Source organism: Penicillium soppii, assembly GCF_028829465.1.
Source record: "Penicillium soppii strain IBT 18220 chromosome Unknown utg000007l, whole genome shotgun sequence".
NCBI lineage: Eukaryota > Fungi > Ascomycota > Eurotiomycetes > Eurotiales > Aspergillaceae > Penicillium > Penicillium soppii.
In genome coordinates this window covers 2,826,471-2,850,772 of record NW_026643237.1, presented here as the reverse complement: position 1 = coordinate 2,850,772, position 24,302 = coordinate 2,826,471, and the positions used below count along the sequence as shown (strand labels likewise).

The window sequence follows — 24,302 nt, the reverse complement described above, 5'->3', positions numbered from 1 at the left end:
TGCCCAGATCGCATCCATCCAAAATGGTGAAACGCAATATGACCATTGCGATCATTATCATCGTCCTCTTTCTCCTCCTCGCACTCGCTGGATTCGCTATCTATGCAGTCAACAATCATGTCTCTTTCTTCTCGAAGACAAAAGAAGGAGATGCTGAGAGTGCAGCCGAGGGGTGATCAAGTAGGGTTGCAGTGACCACTGCGCCCTCAACCTCTAAGCCCTTTCCACGCGAATCAACGACTACGACCCTTCCTGTGATACGATACCCTTTATGTTGGCATTCGAAATGCTATTTGCGACCAAGAGCTGTGATATGATCATGACATTCACGAAACGCCTTTTCTGTATTATCCTTGGCGACCTGGAGAAAATCCGCACATCCATTGCTTTTGATGTATTCTTTCTTTCGCTTTTTTCTGTTACTTATGAGTGTGGTGTTGGGGTCTATTTTGGTACATATTGTACTTTTCATATTTTTATTTGATGCACATTATTGGGTTCCCTGGCTACACGATGCATATTTCCACTGACATAATTTGATTTGACCCATTTTGGAACATACAATCGTATCTCTCTCGCTTTTCCTGTAGTATCTCAAAGATGTGGTGATAGTTTAAGGGTATGAGGGTAGACCGTTGTGCGTATACATATCATGAGAGAATCCACATTTTGACCCCGGGATATTGAAACAATCATGCACAGTACAGAGAAAAACAAAGTCAAATGCACTGCCTCCAGGGGTATACATATCTCCCCACCCAAACTATGTAATAAGACATTGAACCCACCACCAAGAATCCTTAACATACATGAACCTTAAGACAAAAAAAAAAACCGGTACGCCGGATAAACCATGTATCTCGCTCAAAAAACATAACTGAGTAGCTGTTGTGCACGGAGAGCCGTGGCGATGTGCCAAGGCAGTGTGTTATTTTGCACGCTGCATATTCCCTTAGCCCGGGCGAGGCAACCCAAGTCCCGATACATGCTCAAGGTATCTTTCAAAACACTGTCATGAGATGATGGGGGATGTGGTGAATGGATAAGGTTGACGGCCATGGCAAAGACGCCGTCGGCATCAGTTGCGCCTTTACGGCGGAGGAGATACCCACTAGACAGAGCAGGTCTGAATTCGGTGAGGTGTGGAGAGCTGTTGAGGCGGTGCGACAAGATGGCTAACCAAGACTCATCGCAGATATCAATGAGAACTGCATCCGAATCGGTTTCAAGTGACATATCCGTTGGGGTAGGAGCACTGTAAGCAGCGGGGCCGCTAGTTGGTGTTGCTGCATTGCCAGATTGTTCTGGGGATGCAACGCTGGCACTTGGAATAGGAGTCGAAACGGGCGTGGAAGAAGACAAAGAATTGATCATGGCCATCGACACTGGCGGGGATGGGGGTTCGAGATTCAAGTCGGGGATGACATTGACGGCCAGAATAGTCAATTCTAGAGACCCAGGTCGCGACTGATTGTGCTGCTCCGCAAGATTGGCCCAAGCTATGGAGTCGTTAGCGGAAATTCCCTTGAGTTGATCAGAAAAACCTACCTTCAGCCTCATCTGGTTCTATTGGGTCAGTGGTCACCAATTGGACTTTCCACCGTGCTTGAAGCTTGTCCATAATATGCTTGGTCGTAGTCCAAATTTCCTGTCGCACTTCGGAAATTGGCCGGCTACCACCCGACTGACGATACCGTAGACAGTAGGACATGGTTCTTTGAATTGAGCCAGGGACATCGGACCATGCCACTGATATCCAGCGTTGATCTAAACTTTTGGAGCAAGCAATGTGAAGGCTTCGCCCTTCTTGAAGTGGTGAAGCCCGCTCGGAAGCCAATCGGAAGCTGATTGCCCTTGGTACGGGATCAGCTAGGAGGATTGGCGGCGCGCAAAGTAGAGGGCTCATATCGACATCCATTGGACGGCATCGACTATAGACTTCCAGCGCCAAATTCAGGTAATCTGATTGGGGAGGCACGACCATCGTTTCACTTGACATGATGAACTCTAGCGGGATGATTTGGAGGACAAGCTCATTGACAGGCCGAACTTGCCGACGCTCGGAATCGGCAACTAACTGCTGGAAAAGCTGCCAGAAGGCGGAGCAGATGTCGGCGAGCGCGGCAGCATGCATGTATGGGTTGATGATGTAAACAACACAGTTGTCAGCAGTTGGTGGGGATTGTGAGAGCTCCGAGCCTGAGATGAAGTCAGTAAGATATATCAATTTGAACATAATCACATACCAAGCTCCTCGCATATTCCCTTCAGTACCTGCATCATAGATTCATAGCTAGATGTTTCAGACTGCCATGCCCTAAGCCCTCCCTCAAATGACATGGAACACTCTCCTCTGGTATGATCACCAAGACTGCAACTTTGGTAAAGAAGACCGAAACGTCTTAGAAACACCTCTGCTGCTTTTGATGCAGCCACTGGGTGAATGCAGTAAGCAGAAATGTTCTTCGCTCCATGAGCAGGTTCAAGGCCGAAAGTTTCCCAGAAAGACACAGCGGGGGAAGTGCCTCTAAATATTGCTTGCCCCGGCGAATCCGTACGTGGGGCGCAGGTAATTTCGATATAAAGCTTTTTGGAACATCGTTGGGCGGTGGCACATGTTGCGGCTGATTGAGAGAAAACTCATCTTGCAATGATGTGTATGTCTTGAAATCCAACCTCGAAGCATCACCTAGCAGGTTCGTGCTATCGAGAGTTTGCAACGGTGAGAATTCGCTCTCAAGGTCAAAAAGGCCAATATGGCCATCAAGCGGGTGCTTTAGAGATGACTGCGTGATTTGATCGACTAGAAGCTGCGCAATCTGAAGCTGATCTTCTCGGCGAAGAAGAACCGGGAGCTGTTGGGGTGTTAAAGCAGAGAAGTACCCGGTCAAATTCCAGTCAGAAAAGTTGGCAAGGAAGTTGCCCAAGAAAGTCATATTCTCTGTCGCATATGCGGGACTTGCTTCGTTCCCAGCCAAGAGCTTTTGTGGCGATGCAACTGACAATATTTCGGAGTCCGAAGGAGCTCGCTTCCGTTTCAGAGAGGGTATAGTGGGGATGGTTGTCGGTGTTGGAGCGTGCTCCGAGATCATTTCAACACTGTCGTCACTGCTCTCGCTGCTGATAGAAGATGATCGAGGACCCTTTTCTGTTCTTGTTAGAGATGAACCTATAAGCGTGTGCTCTTTCGTAGAGCCAAGTCCGTTGACAACGCTTCGCCCGCGGCGGGGTATTCCAATAGTAGGTATAGCAGAAGTCTGATCTGACGTCTCAAGCGGTCCAAACGTAGAAAACCAGAACTTGCCAGCTGCTCCATACTTCCGGTCCCAATCTTCAAGTCTTTTTTCAAAAGCTACTGGATGATAATGTCCTTGGCCCGGGTCCAAGGGGGGCTGACTGTGATTTGCTGACTTGGCCACTGGAAACAATATCCTTTTCACTTCGACTGGGCTCAAGGGTGGGCTGATGGTTTGAGGTGTCCTATCTATAGGCGGATGAACAGGTTCTTCAAGTTCCATGGGTTGGCGAGGCGATTGCGGGTCTTCATTATGGACCGGAGAGGAGTGTTCCTTCTGTGACTCGACATGGGTTGTGATTTCTGGTGACTGATTGAGAGTTGGATCTTCTTCAATAATGTCCTCGGGCTCCAAGTAGCCTTGATCGTGAGAAAGTGGACGGGGTTGCTGCATTTCTTCCATTTGAGCATCAACCCCCATACCTTCGAAATCGGGATCGTCAAAAAAGCTAAAATCCGCATCGGTGATACCCTTCGACCCAAAATCTCTCTCGTTCATTTCTCCAAAGAGATCCTCCTCGTCACTTTCGTCATAACGGCCAGTGCCGACGCCAACACCGACGCCGTTGTTCTGGGTGGGCGGTGAATCAGATATTGGGGCATTTCTTCTTAAATTTTGTTGGGGGGCGTGAGGAAGTCCAAAATCAGAATCGTCAACAAAGGCTTCGGTTGGGTTCGGATTGTTGAGCCCAGTCGTTGCAGCTCCATCCGGGGGAGTCGGATACACAAGGTTTGCGGTTTGTAGATCAGGATATTGCGCGACTCGGGATAAACTTTCTATGTTGTCTGTACTTTCAACTTTTGGAGACGATGGCAATTCATGGTCTTTGAGTAGAGCTTCTTGGGCGATAGGGTTATTTTGGGCTGGGTTGACAACATGGTCTAACTGGAGAGAGCTTGTCATTGTAGACCATTGCTCGGCAAAATCTAGAGGATCGTCAAGCAATGAAATCCGAGCCTCGGAAGAGGATTTTGATGAGCTAGCCCTTCTGAAGCAGAATCTCGCTGGCCATAACATGCGCTTCAGTGGCAGAGTAGACTGACTATCATCACTTTGTCGCCATGCCTCCCCAGCAAGCCTCGCAAAGAATGGCTCCCAGACCTCCACTTGCACCCAAGGTTCTTCATCGATGGACTCAACATGCATGCCAAAATTGCGAAGCCACTGAACAACATCCAATTTCCATTGTGTTTGTTTCGCAGGTAAGTCTCCGGATGTGGCATAGATTGGAGAGGGAACGTTTGAGGAATCGACAATGGGAGTGACAAGCCTAGCGATAGTCCCGTTGGGGCATAGCCATACATCGATCCCAGCCTTCGCGTTGAGTGTGACATTATTGTTATCTCGGGGGGTGCACAGTCGCATGATGCCCGTTTGGGAGATGGTCTGGGCGGAAACAGTGATTGTTCCACCCATAGTCAGCTGGGTGTTAAGCGTTGTCAAGCAAGAGGTCGAAAGAATGCTGTCATTGTTGATGTGGGGACTTTCGTAGCCTAGTTTTTCCACCGCAGTGAAGAGAGTGCGTGATCCGAGCGGTAGAGCAGCATGATGTCGAATCAACTGAAGGCTGATTGCACCAGTGACTGCAGATATGAATGAGGCATAGATGGCTGCTGAGCTGCTGTAGCTATCTTGACGCCGCGATGATTGCTGGCCCTGGTTTGGCCTTGGCTGTACAGAGGGTTGGCTACTACCGTGCTGGCTCTGACTGTCAGATGACAGACCTCTCACCAAATCGAGTGAGGTAACACTCCCCAAAGCAGAAACTATTATACCAAAGTTAGAAAGAAACACAGATCGAAAAACTCGAGAAGGTAGCAATTTCCATACCTTTCAAAGTTGTTGTACCGACAACAATTTTATTTGATTCGGCGTCGCTGCCCCTCACATAAAGGGGTTTCAGACTTTCAAAATCGGGAGTAGGGGAAAATACCCAAAGCCCCAAACGTCTCGGGCATGACGCGAGACAATTTAGATGTCTTAACTGAGCCTCAAGCTCCTTGAGGCGACTTAGGTGTTTGAGAATAGTGTAGCCATTGGCGGGTCCTTCCTGTGGATTATTTGTGATTCCAGCTTCTTCCGTGTATATTCTCCAGTAAATATTAGAGAACCCATCCTAATATATTTGTCAGTATCTCGAAGTCTTGCAAGATCTTGCAATACTTACAATAAGATGTATGTTGGTGTTTGCGCCCCCAGGGAAGTCCATAATTCAATGGTCGCGGACAGTCCCGGAAGCTTTTAAAGATAGAAGAGATATTTAATATGACTCTGGAAGTCATTTCCAACCGCAAGTTGCATGGTCTGTGACAAGGACCGAAAGCGTATGACGGGGAGATCAACAAGCAACGAATGTATTAGCTGGCTGATGCCATATTGCTCGGGACGAAGCGATCAACAAAAGATAGAGTCTTCCAACACAACACCCGCATGTAGACAGGCTTTAAACATCAAAATAATTGGCAACGATGCAACCACGATGCTCATCGCGTGAAGTCAACAGAAAGTTGGAAATGCGTAAATTCCGGGGGACGTTCGCCAGGGACACTCGGGCCAATCACCGATCACTTAGTCACGTGGCTGTTATCAGCTTTTATCGCAGTTTTTTTTTTTATCTTCAAGTTGATCCTCGCCGACGATTGCATTTTCAGCTTGGAAAAAGTAGATTGATCTACTTGTCGCCAACATGCAGTTGACCAACCCATCTCAGGTTCCGGTTTATACTATTTCGGGCTCAAACAGTGCTCGGCCACTGCCTGAATGGCTTGCACGGCGTCGCAAGCGCAGCTTGAAAAATGATCCCGAGTATGCTAATCGGGTTGAACTGCTGCAAGATTTTGAGTTTGAGGAAGCCAGTCACTGTGTTCGCGTCAGTGAGGATGGAGAGTGGGTTATGAGCACAGGTCCGTCTTACCCGATTCTTTTGTCTTGTCAATTTTCCTGGGTGCCACTATTAACACCAAGCAGGAACTTACAAGCCTCAAATCCATACTCACTATCTTCCGCAATTATCCCTTTCATGGGCACGTCACACGAGCTCTCTCAACACAACCTTCATCTTGCTATCTTCCGATTACACAAAGTCCCTCCATCTCCAATCCGATCGATCTCTTGAATTCCATACCCCAGGAGGGTGTCACTACACCACCAGACTTCCTCGCTATGGACGTGACCTAGTCTACGACCGCCAGTCAACCGAGGTGCTTGTTCCCGCAGTCGGTGTCAACCAGGATGGTATGGGAGAGGTTTACCGGTTAAACTTAGAATCGGGCCGCTACATGCGGAGTTTCGAGGTAGATGTTGGCGGTGACGATTTTACATCTGCTGGTGGCGGAACCCTTCAAGGTGGAATCAACACAGGATCTGTCAACACGGCTGCTATTGCAGAACAAAGTCACAATCTGTTGGCGTTCGGAACATCGTTAGGAACAGTTGAGCTCTGGGATCCCAGAGCCAAGGGACGTGCGGGTGTTTTACTCCCACCGGCACCGCCAGCACACGTCGGACTTGATGATGCGCGGTCTGAGATCACTGCTTTGGACTTCAACCGCTCCGGTATGAGCCTTGGAACTGGTTCGTCCAATGGACTAATTCACCTGTACGATCTGCGTTCGCCTGTTCCATACCAGGTCAAGGACCAGGGATACGGTTTCGCTGTCCACACACTTCAATTCCTGGAGCCGTCATCCGCAACCCAGGCTGCCACAATCGAACCCAAACTGCTATCGGCTGATAAGCGTATCATCAAGCTTTGGGACATTGAGGATAAGATGCCTTGGACCTCAGTTGAGCCAGCTGTGGACATTAAATCTGTTGCTTGGTGCAAGGACAGTGGAATGCTTCTCACAGCCAACGAAGGTCGGCAGCAACACTCCTTCTTCGTACCACAGCTTGGGCCTGCGCCGAAATGGTGCTCATTCTTGGACAACCTGGTCGAAGAGATGGCTGAGGACCCCAACGATCCCAACGCATTCAAGTCCACTCAATCGGCGGCCTATCCTGGTTACACTATGGTTACCAAGGATGTTATTTCAGGCTGGAAGACGAAGATGATCGAAAGCCACATCCCACCGATCGATGTGAACGCATACATGCAGGATGGAAAGATGATTCTCGAGAACGAAGGATCTTACCAGATGAAAACTTATCTGTATGAGTACCACCAGAGCCAGTTCGGCCAAGGTGCCAGCACAAAGCAGAACAAGGTGGAGCAAGCAATCGAGAAGCAGCGTGAGAGCCGCATCCGCGGTAAGAAGAAGGTCGATGTCAAGGTGAACAGGAGACTGGCCGAAAGGATGAAGATTGCGGAAGAAAAGCGGGAGCGCCGTCACGCCAAACGTCTGGTAGAGGGCGGAGCCGATTCAGAAATGGCCGATGCACCAGCACCCTCAGGTTCCGAAGGCAAAGACAAGGGTGTATTGGGCGACAGCCGTTTCGCTCAATTGTTCGAGGATCAGGATTTCGCTGTGGACGAGAACTCACGCGAATTCCAATTGCTGAATCCCAGCACGGTCCCCGAATCTGCGTCCGCGGCTACAAAGAAGGAACGTGGTCTTACAGCTGTCGAGCAAGAGGCTATCGACGATGTTCCCGGTTCCAGTTCCGATGGTTCAGACTCCGACAGCGAGCAAGAAAAGCCGGCCAAGGCAGCAGCTTCCAAGAAGATTTCATCTGCAGACTACAAGCGGACGAAGCGACCTCCGCCACGTATGCAGGTATCCTCCTCGAACCAAAGCCATACCACCCGAGACCGTTCATTCGGCTCTCGTGCGCAAACCATGAAGTCGAGGCAAAAGCCCGCACGACGTCTCGTTGCCGGCGCCGTCGGCGAAAAGGAAATCAGTTTCAACCCCGCTGGGAAACCCAAGCGCGTCGCACCGGAAGTGCAATACGACAAACCCGATACATCGTTCAAGGCCAAAGAACGCCGCAGTGCTTCCAACAACGCCTTCCGCAGAATGTAATGAGTCTTTTTCTACTTGGCCTTTTCTTATGCCAAATTTTGATACCCTACGGTCTCATCCGAACAACAAATTTACTCGCCCAGACTCCACAGTGTGAAAGCTTTCTTAGCTTCCATTCATTCGGCAATGGTATTCAACTTGCAATCGTGGTCTGTTTAAGCCACGTCACTGTCGCAGACCCGAATCCATCTCATACGTTGGATTCTGTTTGGTCTCCAATTTCAATTAAGCGCTCTACGAGATGTTGTTATCGATGTCTAAAGCCGCATTCTCTCAATAGCCGCATTCTCTCAATATGTGCCAATCTTCCCAGTGCCTTCTTCGGATACCACCTCACCTTCATAAGCACCTTCGGGCCAACAACCAGGAGTTCAAAGCTATGCTGCACATATCCTGAATAACCACTCTGTATTTCAATATCTCAAAATGCGGTGCCAAAATCATTGAATTCATATGGCCATATCTCATTATTTTTCTCACTCCTTAGTCTTTCAATGCGTATAGTTGTAATTGGATCAATATATAGTTGAGAAGAGCTTGTACCTAGGTATCCCATGTCATACCTGCTAAGCGCTCCCTTCCTCTCAATATCTGGAAAGAAGGTTTGAAGAACGAGAAGAAATACATGAAAAAAATAGTGATGGAGGGACTTCTCAGATCTCATCCCATTTTATATTGCTCGATATAGATAGCTGCCTGAGGCGACGATGAAGTAATCGGGTGTTAACACTAAGCCTAAAGGAGCATCCGTGCAACGTCGACCCTGCCATCTTATTGGAACCTCCGAGTCCATTCTTCTTCCATAGATACCTGGTTCGGGCGCGGTGCTTGTTTCCTATTTTCTTCTTTTGGGGTTGTGCCAGTCTGCCAGCTCCCCTTGAGCCACGCTCGTTTCTCAGCAGAGGAGTCAATTAACAGCGCCATCCAGCCCACCTACGATCCGGGGTGCAATCGACAACTTCTTGTGGACAAGCCACTTACGTTTGATTCGGCTTCCGATGTCCTGATCCTATCATATAGGACTTTACTATTGCGCTCTACACGGGAACAGGTCTTTCTCCTTCATCTTGGAGGTGACGTCGGCCTTTCGTGGACGGAGCTTATTTGTGGAAGCTTAGAGGCTATAGGTCTATGGCGGAGAACAAGCGTCAGGGCTCAGTGAAGGCGTCGACGCAAAAGCAAGCTGGCAACGCCGCAGGCCCAGGAATGGCGGCAGCTACAGTGCCCTTGGAGGCGGCATTGAGCGGGGCGATCGGTGCCCGGTGAGTCTTATCTGTCAACATTCGTATGTACATAGTCGCAACGCCAACCTGACCTGTCGCTCTTCTCTAGCGTGCGTATCACAACTGCCCAGCCCAATCAGTCAATCCTAGAAGGTACTCTTTTCACAGCATGCCCAATCACCAACCTCGTGGCCATCAACACAGCCCCTCCGGCCAACCCTGGTGATGCCAAACAGGCGCAGAACGGTGATTACCATGTAATTCCAATCTCGCGCATCCACAACTTCCAGCTTCTGGCCCTCGCCGTACCTTCGGGCTCCAACTCGTCATCCTTCACAGACGCGCAGCCCACGATCCAGGCACTAGACACTCGTGCGCTCAAAATGCGCGAATCAAAAGCTATTGGTGAGGCATTCGATCGTGAAGCGCGTCGTGGCAAGGGTGTGACTCGGGAGGCTCAGGACCTGTTCGATGCGTTCAGTCGTACTATGCCAGCGCGGTGGAACGGACATAACATCATTGTCGCCGATGCCGTGACCATCGCTGCGCCCTACCGCGTCGATGATTGCCGCCCGATTGTCGAGGGTGACACGGCTGCTCTTGCTAGAGTACGCAAAGTGGTAAGTAAATTAAATTTACTGGGTTAAACCACAAAGTCACATTCAATCTAACGGCTTCAAATTTAGCTTGAGATGGAGCGCAAGAAGATCGAGCTTCGCAACGCGAGCGCCACTATTGGCTCTACCAGCACCTTCTCCCGTCACCCTGGTGATCAGCGCAAAGGCGGGTAAACGTGCCACCCATTCACAACTCGGCAACCCAGACTTCCAGCAACACTGGTCTGAGGTTTAGCGTCGAACCGAGCGTTCTGGTTGCGCCTGATCAACATTTGTGGAAACACCCCTAGCGAAAGCGATGTTGCAACGGAGATGAGATGAATTCGAAAGCGGATTTTATAGGATAATTGCGCAGTCAGTGGCCCTGCCTGGCTGAAGGAATATCTCTGGGCTTTCATGGGCTCTACATGTCTTCGAAAATTTATCGGCCGTGTTGCTATCAATTGCTTTGCCTTGAATATCGTTCTTTGGGCATACCTGTCCCTGGCCGAGAATACTAGACTCAGTAACCTAGTCAATTGCTACAATACCAATCCCTCAGCCCAATGATATTGACGCGATTTCTTCATACGTTGAAACTTAGGAAATCTATCTAAATCGTGAGGAGCAGTCACTCACTTTGGGTGTCTGCATACATGAAATGAAAATGGGATTAGGGTCAACCTACTTTTGAAATTCGAAAGACAAATATGCATATGACTGATGCCAAGTCAACTATGTTCTGTTCTGAAGGACGCTTGAACTAATATTGAACAGAAAACGAAAAAAAACATTCACCGGCTAGACAGTCGTCGCCCAAATATAGCGAAGCCATTAACCTAGCTCTCGAGTGGCGGGACCCGCCCAAGAACAATCTCGCAGAGCGTTCCCACGAACCCTTCTAACCCGAACATAGAGGCAGCCCCAGAACCAGAACCAGAACCGGGAGCAGACGCTACTGTAGCCCCGGATTGAGACGATGCAGAGGCCATCGAGATACCAGGCATGACGATAACTTGGGATCCGAGTTCAAGCCATTCAACAGACGAGACTAGCGCAAAGCTGATCTTCACATCCTCTTTCAGTGCTTCTGCAGAGGAAGCGGCACCCACTATGGAGACAGATGAGGCACCAGAAACAACTTTGCTGATATCTGTTGCCGAGGAGCGGCGGCGAATTCCATCGGAGGCCGCATCACCGTCTTTTCTACCCATGAAACCATTTGTTGCGGTGCCATTAGTCTTCTCGCCAGAAGGGTGCTGTGAATCGCTATCGAAGCTGAAAAATTCGGGCTCGGAAGGCGAAGGCGGCTCAGATGACGCTTTCTCGTCAGTCTCGGTCAGAGCCATGCAAACGACACGAACAGTGGTGCGAACATTGGCGATGTATGCTATAGCGTTGCCTCCAAGTAGGAGGGGCGGGGAGTTCGGAGCACAGAACTCAGATGAACGGAATGTTGCGGTGAAGCCAGTGTGGAAAGGTAGCGACAGGGAGCCCAAAGCAGGCGCTCTGTCAATTGAGTCTGAGGCTGGGACATGGAAGTTCGAAAGAACCATGCCTTTGCGAATTCGGCCGAGATGAGGCAAACTGCCGTCTTCAGAAAAGCCAATTGGCTCTATACCTATTGTTCCTACTTGGTCTCTTACAAGGCGTCGGACAGGAAGCCGCAAATCTCTTACGCTGACAACTCGAATACGTTGCCATTTCGCTTGCGGGTCTTTGCCGGGTAATGAGCTCTGCGGGAGAGATGCCGGCAGATCGCCCGAGGAACCGGGCCCACTGCGGGACAGTGACCCTCCGGGTGGTTGGGCCTCATTGCTTTGGTCACTGGAAGTGTCCACCAGGATGGGGCCGACGACCATTTCGTCGCCAATAGAAATGCTTCCACGACGAACCAGGCCGCAAAGTACGATACCGCGATTTTCTTGATCACCTTTCTCTAAGTCTATTGAATAGACTTTAGAAGGGGGAATCGCGAACACTTCGTCCACATCAAAGATGTGAAGGGAGCTTTCTGAGGACATTGAAACTCCTTTCGGGAAATGAAGGGTCCTCTGGACGGGGTTGGCAGGAATGGGGAGAGACCGGAGGAAAGCATGAAGCTTTCCTATCCCAGAGCCATCCAAAGCACTGGTAAGCAGAATGGGGACAGTTTGAGCCCATTTCCCATTGGTCGCGGCGATGGCCTTCTGTACTTGTCCGCTGTCCGTGGTACTGATTTGTTGGAAATCAAGTGGTTTGTCACCAGCAGGCGATGCAGGGAGCATTGCAGGTTTTCGTCCAGCAGCTTTAAGAGCAGATAAAACTCTTGCAAGATTGTCGCGTAGTCCGCTGCGGGAGGCAAGGTCCAATTTTGTGATGACGATCAACACAGGAACCTCTAGCTTCAGGCAAAGTTCAAGATACGCCAAGCAAGTTTCAATCTCGGATTGTTCGTTTGCTGCCTGCTCACTGTCGGATGGCTCATCGCCACAGTTCGCTGGAATGCAAAGCATCACATAATGTGGGGCCCAACTAACAAGCCCCCGCAGGGTAGACTTCAAGTATCGGATGGAGCCAGGCAAGTCAGACATGAAAGCCAGCCGACCGCCTTTCGATGCCGCGTGTATATCATCCCAGGCGGCAACATTGCCAGAAGCATAGTTGATCACATTGGACGGTGTCCCGTTCGCGTACCCAATCAGTTCCTGGGCAACTGAGCTGGTGATACCTGATGTAATCTCGTGGCGATGCTTGAGCAAACTCAACCTGCTCTTGCCTCTTCCATTGTCGAGTGCAGATGAAGTCAAGGTACCTAGCAAGGACGACTTTCCAGCCATGCTAGGACCTGTAAGTGATATTCGAATCTGCTCAGTGTGGGAATAATCCTCATTTGGAGCTGGCGGATTTCCAGACGCCGGATTTGCTGTTGTTCCCCGCTGACTTTTTGATTCGTTCTGGGATAAGCTGTAGAAGTCTAGATCAGGGCTCACCAGAGCCTCTGCAACCCAGAGGCTTTCACTGTTGGTTTGGTTTGAGTTAGATGGCGCAGATAGCAGGTCCTCTGCCCATTCACATTGCCCAACAACGACTCGACGAAGAATCTCGACTTTGCACCCGAGACTAGCAGCCATGGTCTGTAGGTTGGTGACACTCTCATCCAATTCATCTTGAGTTAGGCCTACGAAAGTGCCATCATCAGCGACGCCGATCTCATACAGTGCGCCTTGGCTCTCTTCGAGGCCGGGAAGCAAACGGGCGGGCTTTGAAGGCACACCCAATTGTGGTGTTGCCTCAGGGAGTACAGGAACAACAAGTTTGGAGGTGGTTGATGAGTGGAAAGGCGAAGATTGTTGCAAACGCCATAGGAGCTGGGTGGTCAAGCTTTGCAGCCTGTGCTGACGGCTTTGGTTTGATTTAGCCTGCATGGGTCTTGGAGTCGGTTCCGAGCCTGGGGATGCAGATTCGGATGCAGACATAGATGGCAAGGCACGGTGATGATAAGATCCCGCCACTAGATTCCCTGTTGACATAGAGAGAAACTGGCGCCTAGGTCGGAGAAGAAGATGCAATTTGTACTCGGTGGGGCCTTCTTGGGGCTCTGCCTCCAATTTGGAAATTCCATAATCAGACAATAAGTCTGGATTGGCACGCGATGGAAGAATACTGGAACGAGTGCGGATGTCTATCCCACGACTGCCAGATGCAGTTATCTGGGGAGTCGATGATCCCGAAGTTGACCACGGTGACGACACCCGAGGCGGGTCGGGGTCATAGGTGAAGATGGATGCCATGGTTTGGCGTTACAATTCACACGGGGAGCAAAGGTATTGGTAATAAGCAAGAATATAGAGATAGATTAGACTTTCCTAATATGATCGTACAGACGAAAGGCATGCTTGTACAAGTAGAATTGGATGGTCAGTGAAGTAGTCTTGGAGGACAGTTGAACTGAGTCACAATAATTGGGGGGAGGTCACGGGCCGAAGCGTCATGTGGCCGCTATTTTGATGAAATGTCAAATGGCGCTTATGTAATATCGGTGATTGGCCCAATACACGCCGTGCTGTCGCTGGAATTGTCGCTGTTGGATTATTGTCGATTAAGGGCTGAGTATTCTTCGATATTTGAGTCTCTTTCTAACCGGTACAGTGTGTTAATCTATATTAAGAAATCATCGAACATCTGCCATCAGATGTCTACTACCTCATCTGAAATTCTAAATTGGTATCTGCCTGTATAGCTTGCCCGCGGCTACTTGTTGGCTTTACTAAGAGCGGCTGGTGGCGGGCCCTCCCGAGATGGGGAAGTTCCGCCGAACTTATCTCTGCTTCGATCTCCCGCTCACCCTGCAGGGACAGACTATCACATCGCGAGGCCAAAACACTATGCCATTGCTAGCGAGGCGGCCACCATGCATTATCTCCATTCTAAGGGTACAGAACAAAATACTTATTTCAAAGAGCCATCGCTTCCACTGGAATATGGAACCTATCTGGCTGACAAAAGGTTCGTAGCTGATGAGCTCCGCCGACGCCGTCTGATCTCCTACTACTGTCGTTATCTAACGGCCTCCTGAACAAGGCGCACCTCGAAGCTCTTCGTGACCCCCTCCTCCTCGCCAGAACCTTCTTGAAAGGGCTGGGGGCTGGGAGGCAATGAAATGTAAACTTGATCAAACGGACATTAGTCCGCATCGTTAATTACTGGCCTGATATAAAGGGGATGTCTTGTCCCGTGGATTTCACTGGTGCGGAGTTGAATGAGTTCTATTGAACAAGAGAAACTATGGTTTGACCTAAACAAAGTAGTGAATCACTGGTGAGACCATATTGGGATCTAAGGTGAATACGATTGGCTAGGCAAGTAGCTTGTTGAAGAGGCTTTTCGGAAGTCTGCCGAGCTCGAGATCTCTCTTATAGCTAGTGCGGAGGGCGACAAGGAGGACATTGACCTCTTGAGGAAGGGATGACCATTCAGAGATCGCGAATAGATTAACTGATGATTGACCGTTCTGCCTAACCCCTGAATCGATCGATTCACCTGTGGACCATCTCGTTCGAATTGTGCTTTTCTTTCATAGCTGTCTAGGAATCCAAGGGATGCCGGCTTTTGCGTATTCTTGCTCATTGTTAGGTCTGAGCGGCCTGCTAGATGGTATCGGAAATGTCCTCGCAGTGGGCTGCCAAGCCTGGATTTGTCAAAAAAGCCTCTTCTACCAAAGCATTTTTTGCAGTCAAATTGGCTCAGGTCGAAATTGTGTTGGCAGTATGTTCTATCACACATTCGACCTTTTCTTTTGTCTCAAGAGTCTTGTATAGAAATTCGTGGAATTTTGAACCAAATGCTAATCCCTCAAAAACATAACGCCTCTGCCTTTTGACTCCTAAAAAATCCATCCGTAGGGTGCCTTTCTATTCAACAGATGATTCTCTGCCTGCACCTTTGCACTTGCCTTGCGCAACATGAATGTTGCGAGCTGTCGTGCGTGTAAACACGGCCCCGCAAACAGGGCATTCGGCTTTTGCAACCACTCCTGACTTCTCGCGCTGGTGCCGAAGAAGATTGCTGAATGTCGAGAACTCACGACCATTGCAGCCGTGTTCCCAACATTGTGGCCGCGGACGGGAATTGAGAACTCGGACCGGGTGCTCTGTATCTGTAGTGGCAGAAGTTTCTGGCGAGGAGTATATTGGTTCAGGGGCGATCATCGACGGTGGCTGAGAGCTGTTGGGTGTGGGATGCGATCTGAGTTTTCAGTCTCTGGTCAGTACAGACCAACTTTTGTTGAGGTTCAACTAACTGAATTGCTGGTGAATCGGGAAACTGATAACCGGAATGGTTCATCATATATGGAGGGGGACTGTGCAGCTGGTCAGCTTTGGGGTCATTGGGCCTTCCAGGCACTGAAATACGGGATGATGCGACAAACGAAGTCATGAGTGGCTGCACGGGTAATGGGGTGGGAATCTGGATATTTGGAGGTTGAAAGGGTCGAGTGAAAGATGGACTGCAATTAAAATGTCAGACTTAGGGTGTGGTATGGCAAAGAAAGCTACTTACCTTCGGGGTTGGCTGTGGCGGGCAAGATTTCCCGATTCTGTAAGATAGGAGGATGGTATTTGCGGTTCTTGCTGCTGATATACGGACAGAGATTCGCTTGTCTGCCCGGGGTAGCCCATTGAATAACCTGGTGATGAGTATGGTTGATGTGAAGGTACAAATGGTGGGCTCATGTGGCCCGATGGTGGTTGCAAAGGCTGATAAGGCCGGTTTGCCCACGCATAATCTGGCAATGTCAGTAAACGCGCACTTCACTAGTGATAATGATTCCGTACTATGAGGATTGTGCTGCATGGGGCCAGCAAAATATACTTCTGATGCCACTGACATCGGGTACAATGAGACGCCAAGGCCGCTGTTGAGGGGATGAATCTAGTCAGCGCAAAACTCGACTTGCAGCTCAAAAGGGCGATATAGCATGACTTACCGTGGATCTTCTGAGGTAGCCTTCTGTTTGATGGAATTTGTGTACTCAGTGGAGGGTTGGCCGATTGGCTCGCCAACCGGATAATCTGGACTCAGCAGGGACTGAGGCTGGCTCGCGTTTAAAACACCTGTCGCTGATTGATGTATAGGGACTGGATGTGCATATACTGTTGCGGATTGTGAAGGGTCTTGCGCAGCAGAAGGAACACTCTGTACGGGCCACTCGGAACCTGAGCCAGGAAGTACGTCTTGCGAAAAGCCTCTAGTTTCCACCGAGTCAATCAGTGAAGAGGGACTTCCGATGTTAGACGAAGAGTCTAAGTTTGGTATGTTTGATTGATTCCTGCGTGGTGAAAATGATTCCTGTGAGCCAGATCCCCGGGGAAACATTAGGAACTATATAGGTCAAAGACCTGCAAGATAGCTCGTCCTGCAGTAGGGGGCGGGAGGGGGCAAGATTGGGTACAAGGGGGGAAAGGTAGTATTTTCCAAGAGGAAGTCAACATACAGTTTGGTGCCCCAAGGATCCGGTCGATATAGCAAATCAAAAGGTATTTTACGGGAGACTGAATCGGGCCACGGAACGGGCGCAATGAAGTATTTAAAGGCCCATATCTAGCGATGGGCATTTACCAATGACCCCCCGCAATCGTTTTTTATGATCTAGGTTCCCGGTTGGGTAGCTTTTGTTGGCCCACAAGTTCAATAACAAAACACCAACTTCTAGAAATTCTCTGGCGTCACTGGTGTCTTTTTACATCGTTGAATGCCGGGCCAGTTGCTGAAACGCACTTGTTTCCCGCTACCCGCTTGTTCACCGTCTTAATCGATCTACAAGGTGAGATTATTGGCTATCTGACACGTAAGAATTCCAAATTGGGTGACAAAAACTATAGGATCTTCAAATTGGGTGGGCCGATGGGAACTATCACGAGCCAAAGTCGGACTTTTGACCCCCACAAATGACGGGTAAAACAGAAGTCTATGTGAGAAAACAATAGAGGTTGCGACTAGGGGACCACAGTTTACACAGTAACAATGATACTACTCCTACTTCGTAGACAGGGGAGACACTAATCTTGGTCTCGGCATGGATTCTAGCCCCGTTATAGTAACTGGGGGCGGATTTGGGGGCCATGACAGGCTTATGATTGGAATGCCCAAAAAAATTCTGTTATAATAAAAATAATCGAAAAAGAAAAGAAAAGCAAAAGAAATAAGAAATTAATTAAATAAATAACTACAATATTGTTAATGTCTCTGAACTTGAAGTCAAGAATCCGCCGTCCCGTCCGACAGTGCTTGTCGTTGGCCCCTATCATTCTTGGCCCCCACGAACGCGCCGTTAGAAAAAAAATCAACTCACATATGCGTGCATAATAAACCCAATCTGGGGAGTGACATGGTTTTAGTGAAAACGATATTCAATATTTGATATTTGCATAGACGGCGTTTTTTATTTTAATCAAACTCAAATGTACTTGTGGAAGCTCCAAAGCTGGGTATAATATTCTAAATGACTATACGAAGTACTAGGTACCGACGTAAATGCTGTGGGTTCCTCCCAGATAGTCTACACTAGTCTATCTTAGTATGAATTAGTAGGATCCGGTTCTCGGGCAGTTCGTTTTAGCTTCCAATTGATTAATTCCATCAATATTATAGGTCTCGGGTGGTTGGCCGTTGAGTCTAGGCAAGCGTGTATCAGAATGGAAACGTGGTAAGCATCGGTGGATCTGGTAACGGAAAACGCAGCCAAAATTAATTCAAATTTGTCAGGGTCTCATGGTATAATTTTTACGCTCTACCTTAGCGCCGTGGCAATTTGTGAGTTCCCGAAGCTACTCCGGACTGGTGCGCGTGTCAAATCCAATCGCCTCTGGGGCCAGGCACGGGCATGATCGGGTCTCTCCACAGGGGATCCGCAATTATACCACTTTCGAAAACTTGAGCCATGTGTTGAGCCTGCATGGGAGATCACTCTACCACGTATATGCATGGAAACTTGCATATCACCGTTACTTGATTGCCCCAGCCGGACCAGTACTCGCGTTGAGGCAGACTTTGGATATTTTGGATGGTTAATTATCTCATGCGCTGGCCTATATACATAAATATTGAACACACATTTGCCGATCATTGGTTTCTTCGGATTGTAATTTGACACTAAGTATTCCGTATATAGTATCTGTTTATTAAATGTACTCCGCCGCTACTTCGAGATTGGGGGACAGCTAACCATTAATAAATACACGATTGAAGGGGATTGAAAACACATCCCGAATGATGTAACGAAATATTTGGAAGGATCATAGATCGAAATCAATATTGAGAGCCGACAGAAAAATGATAATAAAGTGATGTTTATTCGAGTGTTGTCAGACTTTTTAAAGGTATCTCGAAGACAAGCTAGCTTAGCAACAACAGCATAAGTCATCCATTCGTCAATTTCTTTTTCGAGATAATTGACAATTTGCTTCTGCGCCCTTTGGGCTTGACAACCACGTTACATTTGGATAGTTTCACGCTTAATAGCTTGGTTGTGATTGCTTGCAACTGCCTTGCTCATTCTTTGATAGCAGTCAATCTGCCCAGGTGTTGATCATCAACCAAAAATTTACTACTCAAGACTTTTACCTCGACGATCCACTCATCCGTACTAACCCTTTGAATACATGACACGATGTGGACTGGGCGCACCTGGAGATCAGAGGCATAGATATGGCTAGATCGTTCAGTTTCCAGGGCGCAACTCTCATCCTTGAAAATCTCGCGGCTTGGACTGGTTGCCTGTTAAGAGAAGCAGTTCACAAAGGAGAACAAAGGCTCGAGCTAAGCGTGGTCTCACAGTATCACATGACATGTTGGAGATTGTTGAATAGGTATTGAAAAGGTATCAGACAAAAGTGATTTGATTCATAGGAAAGAGAAGAAAGAAGCTATGCTGGACTAATACGAGGCTGCGCTAAATAAGCTGATAAGGGCATTTGCGGCCTAAGGCCACAACAACTGGGATATAAATTCAGATCACGTGAAGAACACGTGACGAGATCTTCTCAGCTTCTGCGATCCGACGGCATGGCATCACCACCAGACCGCGTTTGTTCCCCCCCCCCCACCCCACATCCAGTCAATCTCTGCTGGTGATTCCTCTGCTGGTGATTCATTGGAAAGCGAATTTGATAAGCCTGCAGGCTATTCATCCACCATGAAGCTAGTCAGGTAGGTCACTACACTTGCGTGTGCGCGGCGGTCCCCAGCTCCCGCAGCACATGAGCCTCCATCAAAACACTCTTGCTGACTTTGAATGATGCCTTTAGATTTTTAATGAAATGCGCCAATGAGACGGTGACCATTGAGCTCAAGAATGGTGAGTAAACCTCCCACAATTGCTATCAACCCCAACCCCAAGTTTCTCAAAGTCACCATTCTTCCAAAATGCGAAAGCACTTTTTTTAACTTAACTGTACCGACAGGCACAATTGTCCACGGAACTATCACCTCTGTCTCTCCTCAAATGAATACCTCTCTTCGTGCCGTCAAGATGACCCCAAAGGGCCGCGACCCCGTTTCACTCGACACCATCAGCATTCGCGGCTCGTCAATTCGCTATTATATTCTTCCCGATAGTCTGCCACTTGACACCCTGCTTGTTGACGATACCCCCAAGCCCAAGAACAAGGCGCGCAAGGAGACAGACCGTGGCCGTGGTGGACCCCGAGGCCGTGGAGGACCCCGCGGACGTGGAGGCCCTCCCCGCGGTCGTGGCCGTGGCCGTGGATTCTAATTCTTCTTCTATTCCTTGTGAAAGGACAATCCGGCGTTTTTCTGTCTTCGAAATTCGGTTTTGTTTTGCATGATCATAGGACACAATTCACCTGTCCTTTTTTTCTATTACCCTGGGCTTCCGATTTGGATGGTGGACGACAATATGAGAGAAAAAAAAGCAATTTAAATCGGAGATTTTTGCCCATGTCAAAGTTCACTTGAGCTCATGTGCTCAAATTACCTAACTACTTCCAACCGTGATAGTGGCTGAGATCCAACCATCAAAACTCTTTGGAAGAACATTCTGATATCCGAGCATGAGCTGCATGATCAGGTGGTCTGCCAAGGCGAGTATCAGGCTTTGGGGTCTAGAAAAGAAATCAAACCACCCCAAACGCTGCTGAAGAAAACAAATCCCTTTACGGCCTTGCGAGTCAACTCCTCTTGAGCCTTTTTATACCACGAAGACCAAATCAATAACCTCGACAGTAGCGATTTGTTATGTTCTCCTTCAAAAGCCGCAAATCAAAGCCCAATTCAGCGTAGCTGTTGCAGTAACATGAAACCAAGCTAAGATTACCAACATACCAACATCCCTATGTAAGTAAGTAGCTAGTCACAAGGCTTACTTTCAAAAGGCAACTGCATATGTACATACCTGAGACACCGAGTTCGGAATTAGTCGCCTCACAAACCCCGATCTCGCACGCACAGTCTATCACTTCCACCCCTGTAGCGTCTTAGCCCATCTTAAAAATCACTCTCAGGGTTAAAAAGTACCCACGGAAGTTAATCACCGTTCAAGCCATGCCGAGTCACGTCGTGATTTGTGTCCAATACAACGCAGGCAGTTTTGTTGAACACCACTGGGGTGCTAATTTACAGGCGTTGTGATCGCTATTCTTAAAACAAATAACTGTACGGCCCGTGATAATTTAGCCTATAGTAAGTGCTGAATCAAAGAACAGCTACATATGTATGTATAATCACATATACACCTACAAAATTCCGATTTGCATCCAACCGGTGAACCAAAAATAGACTGCCGAAGTCAGTGGAAACAATATCCATATCAGCGGGCGAAACAACAGTTCAAGAGAAGAATTTGCATTAACAAAGTATCACACGCAATTTCTCAAGAAATCAAGACGTGCCTTGCCATGAAGCGGTCTAACCTACAAGCCTGGCTACTACATATATCCCAGGCAACCAAGGCTCCAACTCTGCCCCGTACCCAGTAGGTATGCTGCGCGTCTTTTGTATCGCTGTTTAATCGGCCTGTCAAGCCGGGCCTGAAGATCCTAGATCTCGCGGGGAGAGATTCAGACATCCAAACATACATCGGGGCCTTGTACCGAATGAATTGGATCAATAAGCCTGATGCCGTAGTCCTTTTATAGCTAGTGCAGCCGGAGCCTTTTGATCCAGCAGTGCATGTATCAATGGAAAGACCACAGCCAAACAAAGGAAACGACTGGTTCGAAATTTTGATGGGGGAGGAACTTTGATTCGGAGGAATCCGGTGCGCGAACTGTGCCTTATCGATCAAGGCGTTTTGTCAAATTCCGACTCCGGATCTCGGAGATGGCACTTCGTTCCCCATTTTAAAGATTATTTTTATTACTATGATTTTAAGAGGCCAATTTGGCTGACGACGTACGTATACCCTGGTAATTTTCCCGTGAAGGCAGTGTCGATAATAATGATGTTGTAGTCAACTAGTCCTGCTTTGATTGGCCATTTCATTGAAAGATTCTGATATCATTTTACTCTTTTTTTTGTGTTAATTACAGGTAAAATGCGTGATGTGAGACATTGTTCTCAACTAATTTCAAACAATAGGATGCCCCCAAACATAGATAAGCTCGGAAATTCAGTGTACAGTACGGGTACAAATTTAGTAAATCCTGGACTAATATAATCTCAACTCCAGCCATGATCTTCTTCACTAATATACATGTAACGATATTCCGACCCGCTCAGGATCCATGTGCCACTGCCGATCTCAATAAACAGGGCAAACGCCCCGGTACATCTCGTTGTAGAACTATTAGCATTTAACCTTTTTGACCGTTCTGAGCTTCACGCTCGGTCGTCCCGATTTGGGTTCTACTAATGTGGGGGCCAAAAACATGGCAAGCGGGTACGCATCGGCGATCTACGCCTTGTCAAAAAGTTTCAATATGACATCTAGGCATGTGGAGACCGAAGATTTGTTGCTTATAGTGGAGAATAAGCATTTCGCTGACTTGCAGACTTTGAACATACTAGGTAAGAGGCAATGGGCGTGCCATGGGTGGAGGTCCCATAGTTCGAACAGGGGATCCAGTTATACCATTGAAGAGATGATTCGAACAGCCCTCTGGCTCTGCGTGGAGATGTACGTATTAGGAAATTGCTTTGTTGCTATCTGACCGTTCCATGTTTTGACCTCCAATCCAACGATGAAGACCAGCATGAAGCTTGTTCGTTCAGTATCAACTTTGACTCAACTATGGCTGAATGGCGCTTTCCTATGTCCCAAAGTGTTGTAAGCTTTATCCTAAATATCTGGGCCTCCTACCCACTACAAGCCACCAATTGAACAGCTAGGATCCATGGATGCTCTTGATCATTGTCTCATTCAGATCCTATCTTACCCTGGGCAATAAATGGATTATGACAAATGATCAACCAGATCACTACATACTTGATCAAAAATCCAAAGATGTCTGATGGCATGGGCTAGGCTGGGATATATGCTATTTATTCCCTTCTGTTCTTCTCGTTGGCCTCAAAATTCTGGTGTGTGAGAGAGAACACTTGTTTGAATAATGGCACCATGTTAATATACCCCTGGCTTCTTCGCAGGCTGATGGATGTCTTTTGCTCCGGTTTTCCCAAATCGGAACATCCCAAACATGAACAACACATATGTACTTAGAGAGCAGACCTCTCCTTGCAGTCTGCGTCAATCACGTCAACTATCACACGACGAATTCTAGCCCAAGTTGAATATCATTCACGGCTGTCCACTCTTCTTTAGCTACTTGGGTGATTCGTGTCTGTGATTTCAAACATGGGCCAATTCACAGTTTGATATGGATATTACATATCAAGTAGGTAACCAATATTGCCAAATGAAAGAGAATAGAAAAGCCTTGCATCGTGAGCTCGGTTTGCGCTTTGCATATAAGTTCTCTTGCGGTGTGAATTACCAGTTGACGACGCGGTATCCTTCCTTTCCACTTGGAAAATCTTGTATTACAGGAACAAAGTTGAAATTACCTTTGTGATCCCCATTCTGCTGGTGCAATTTCCGCTACAAGTGTTCATGCCATGCCCAAATTGAATAAAATCAAAAATGACCGATTCATCACCCGAAGATGGCCTTCATCCACAACCCCTTTGCCTACACGCCTTCTTTCTGGCCAGAAGACATATGGACTCATGGACACCTACAGGTCGCAATGCAGTACCCAGGGCCATGTCGGCCTCAGCCTCAGGCCCTTACGATAACCCCCGATATCTGCCTTTTCGCTTGGAAGGGTGCACCCCAAGAATGGCCTCCAGACAGGTACAGGAGTATGACCTCCAGTACTATATGCCGGAGATATACCAGGGCTTTTTCTTGGTGAAGGAGACAGGCAAGTCGGTGTTAGCACGGATCTCGACCCTAATCCGCGCCCCGGGCTTTTGCGCGGATAGCACAGCACAGATCTGATGGAAATTTTACGGGCTCGTTCTCGTGGCTGGGCTGTTGGCTGCGAAGATTCTGCAGCTGTCATTTTGCGAGTGGGATCATCTCCCGTGAAGATGAGTTGTTTCTTGTCATTAGACCCGCAACCGTTCACGTTCCAAGAAGATATAGATGAAGCCTGGCAGCATGTTCGAACTATGTGACAATGTATCACCGAAGAGAAACGACCGATAAATGGTCAATATCGTAAAATGTTTTCAGATTGACGTGCCAATTGAGAATTCTGCAAAACTGACCGGCCACTGGTT

General features: G+C 48.2%; 6 protein-coding genes across 6 annotated transcripts; 3 read left to right on the top strand and 3 right to left on the bottom strand.

The window, feature by feature from the left end:
- Positions 1-864: 864 nt before the first annotated feature.
- N7529_010342 (uncharacterized protein) lies at positions 865-5,505 on the bottom strand (the record flags this gene model as incomplete). The annotated part of the gene is made up of 6 exons (XM_057245869.1): positions 865-1,499; positions 1,549-2,199; positions 2,247-2,274; positions 2,559-5,062; positions 5,127-5,412; positions 5,464-5,505. 6 exons carry the CDS (start codon positions 5,503-5,505, stop codon positions 865-867), a joined length of 4,146 nt encoding a protein of 1,381 aa, XP_057094132.1.
- A 477-nt stretch (positions 5,506-5,982) lies between these two features.
- Positions 5,983-8,260, top strand: N7529_010341 (WD repeat NOL10/ENP2 family protein; the record flags this gene model as incomplete). The annotated part of the gene is made up of 2 exons (XM_057245868.1): positions 5,983-6,199; positions 6,264-8,260. 2 exons carry the CDS (start codon positions 5,983-5,985, stop codon positions 8,258-8,260), a joined length of 2,214 nt encoding a protein of 737 aa, XP_057094131.1.
- A 1,131-nt stretch (positions 8,261-9,391) lies between these two features.
- On the top strand, positions 9,392-10,274 carry N7529_010340 (anticodon-binding domain-containing protein; the record flags this gene model as incomplete). The annotated part of the gene is made up of 3 exons (XM_057245867.1): positions 9,392-9,522; positions 9,593-10,103; positions 10,170-10,274. The coding sequence occupies 3 exons, from the start codon at positions 9,392-9,394 to the stop codon at positions 10,272-10,274; spliced, it is 747 nt and encodes a 248-aa protein (XP_057094130.1).
- Positions 10,275-10,918: 644 nt separating this feature from the next.
- Positions 10,919-13,852, bottom strand: N7529_010339 (uncharacterized protein; the record flags this gene model as incomplete). Its single annotated transcript, XM_057245866.1, has 1 exon — positions 10,919-13,852. One exon carries the CDS (start codon positions 13,850-13,852, stop codon positions 10,919-10,921), a length of 2,934 nt encoding a protein of 977 aa, XP_057094129.1.
- A 1,620-nt stretch (positions 13,853-15,472) lies between these two features.
- On the bottom strand, positions 15,473-16,943 carry N7529_010338 (uncharacterized protein; the record flags this gene model as incomplete). Its single annotated transcript, XM_057245865.1, has 5 exons — positions 15,473-15,806; positions 15,862-16,068; positions 16,122-16,347; positions 16,397-16,476; positions 16,549-16,943. Coding segments are annotated over 5 exons (1,242 nt in total), but the record flags the coding sequence as incomplete, so codon positions are not given.
- Positions 16,944-19,914: 2,971 nt separating this feature from the next.
- Positions 19,915-20,334, top strand: N7529_010337 (mRNA splicing protein SMD1; the record flags this gene model as incomplete). Its single annotated transcript, XM_057245864.1, has 1 exon — positions 19,915-20,334. One exon carries the CDS (start codon positions 19,915-19,917, stop codon positions 20,332-20,334), a length of 420 nt encoding a protein of 139 aa, XP_057094127.1.
- Between the last annotated feature and the right edge of the window lie 3,968 nt (positions 20,335-24,302).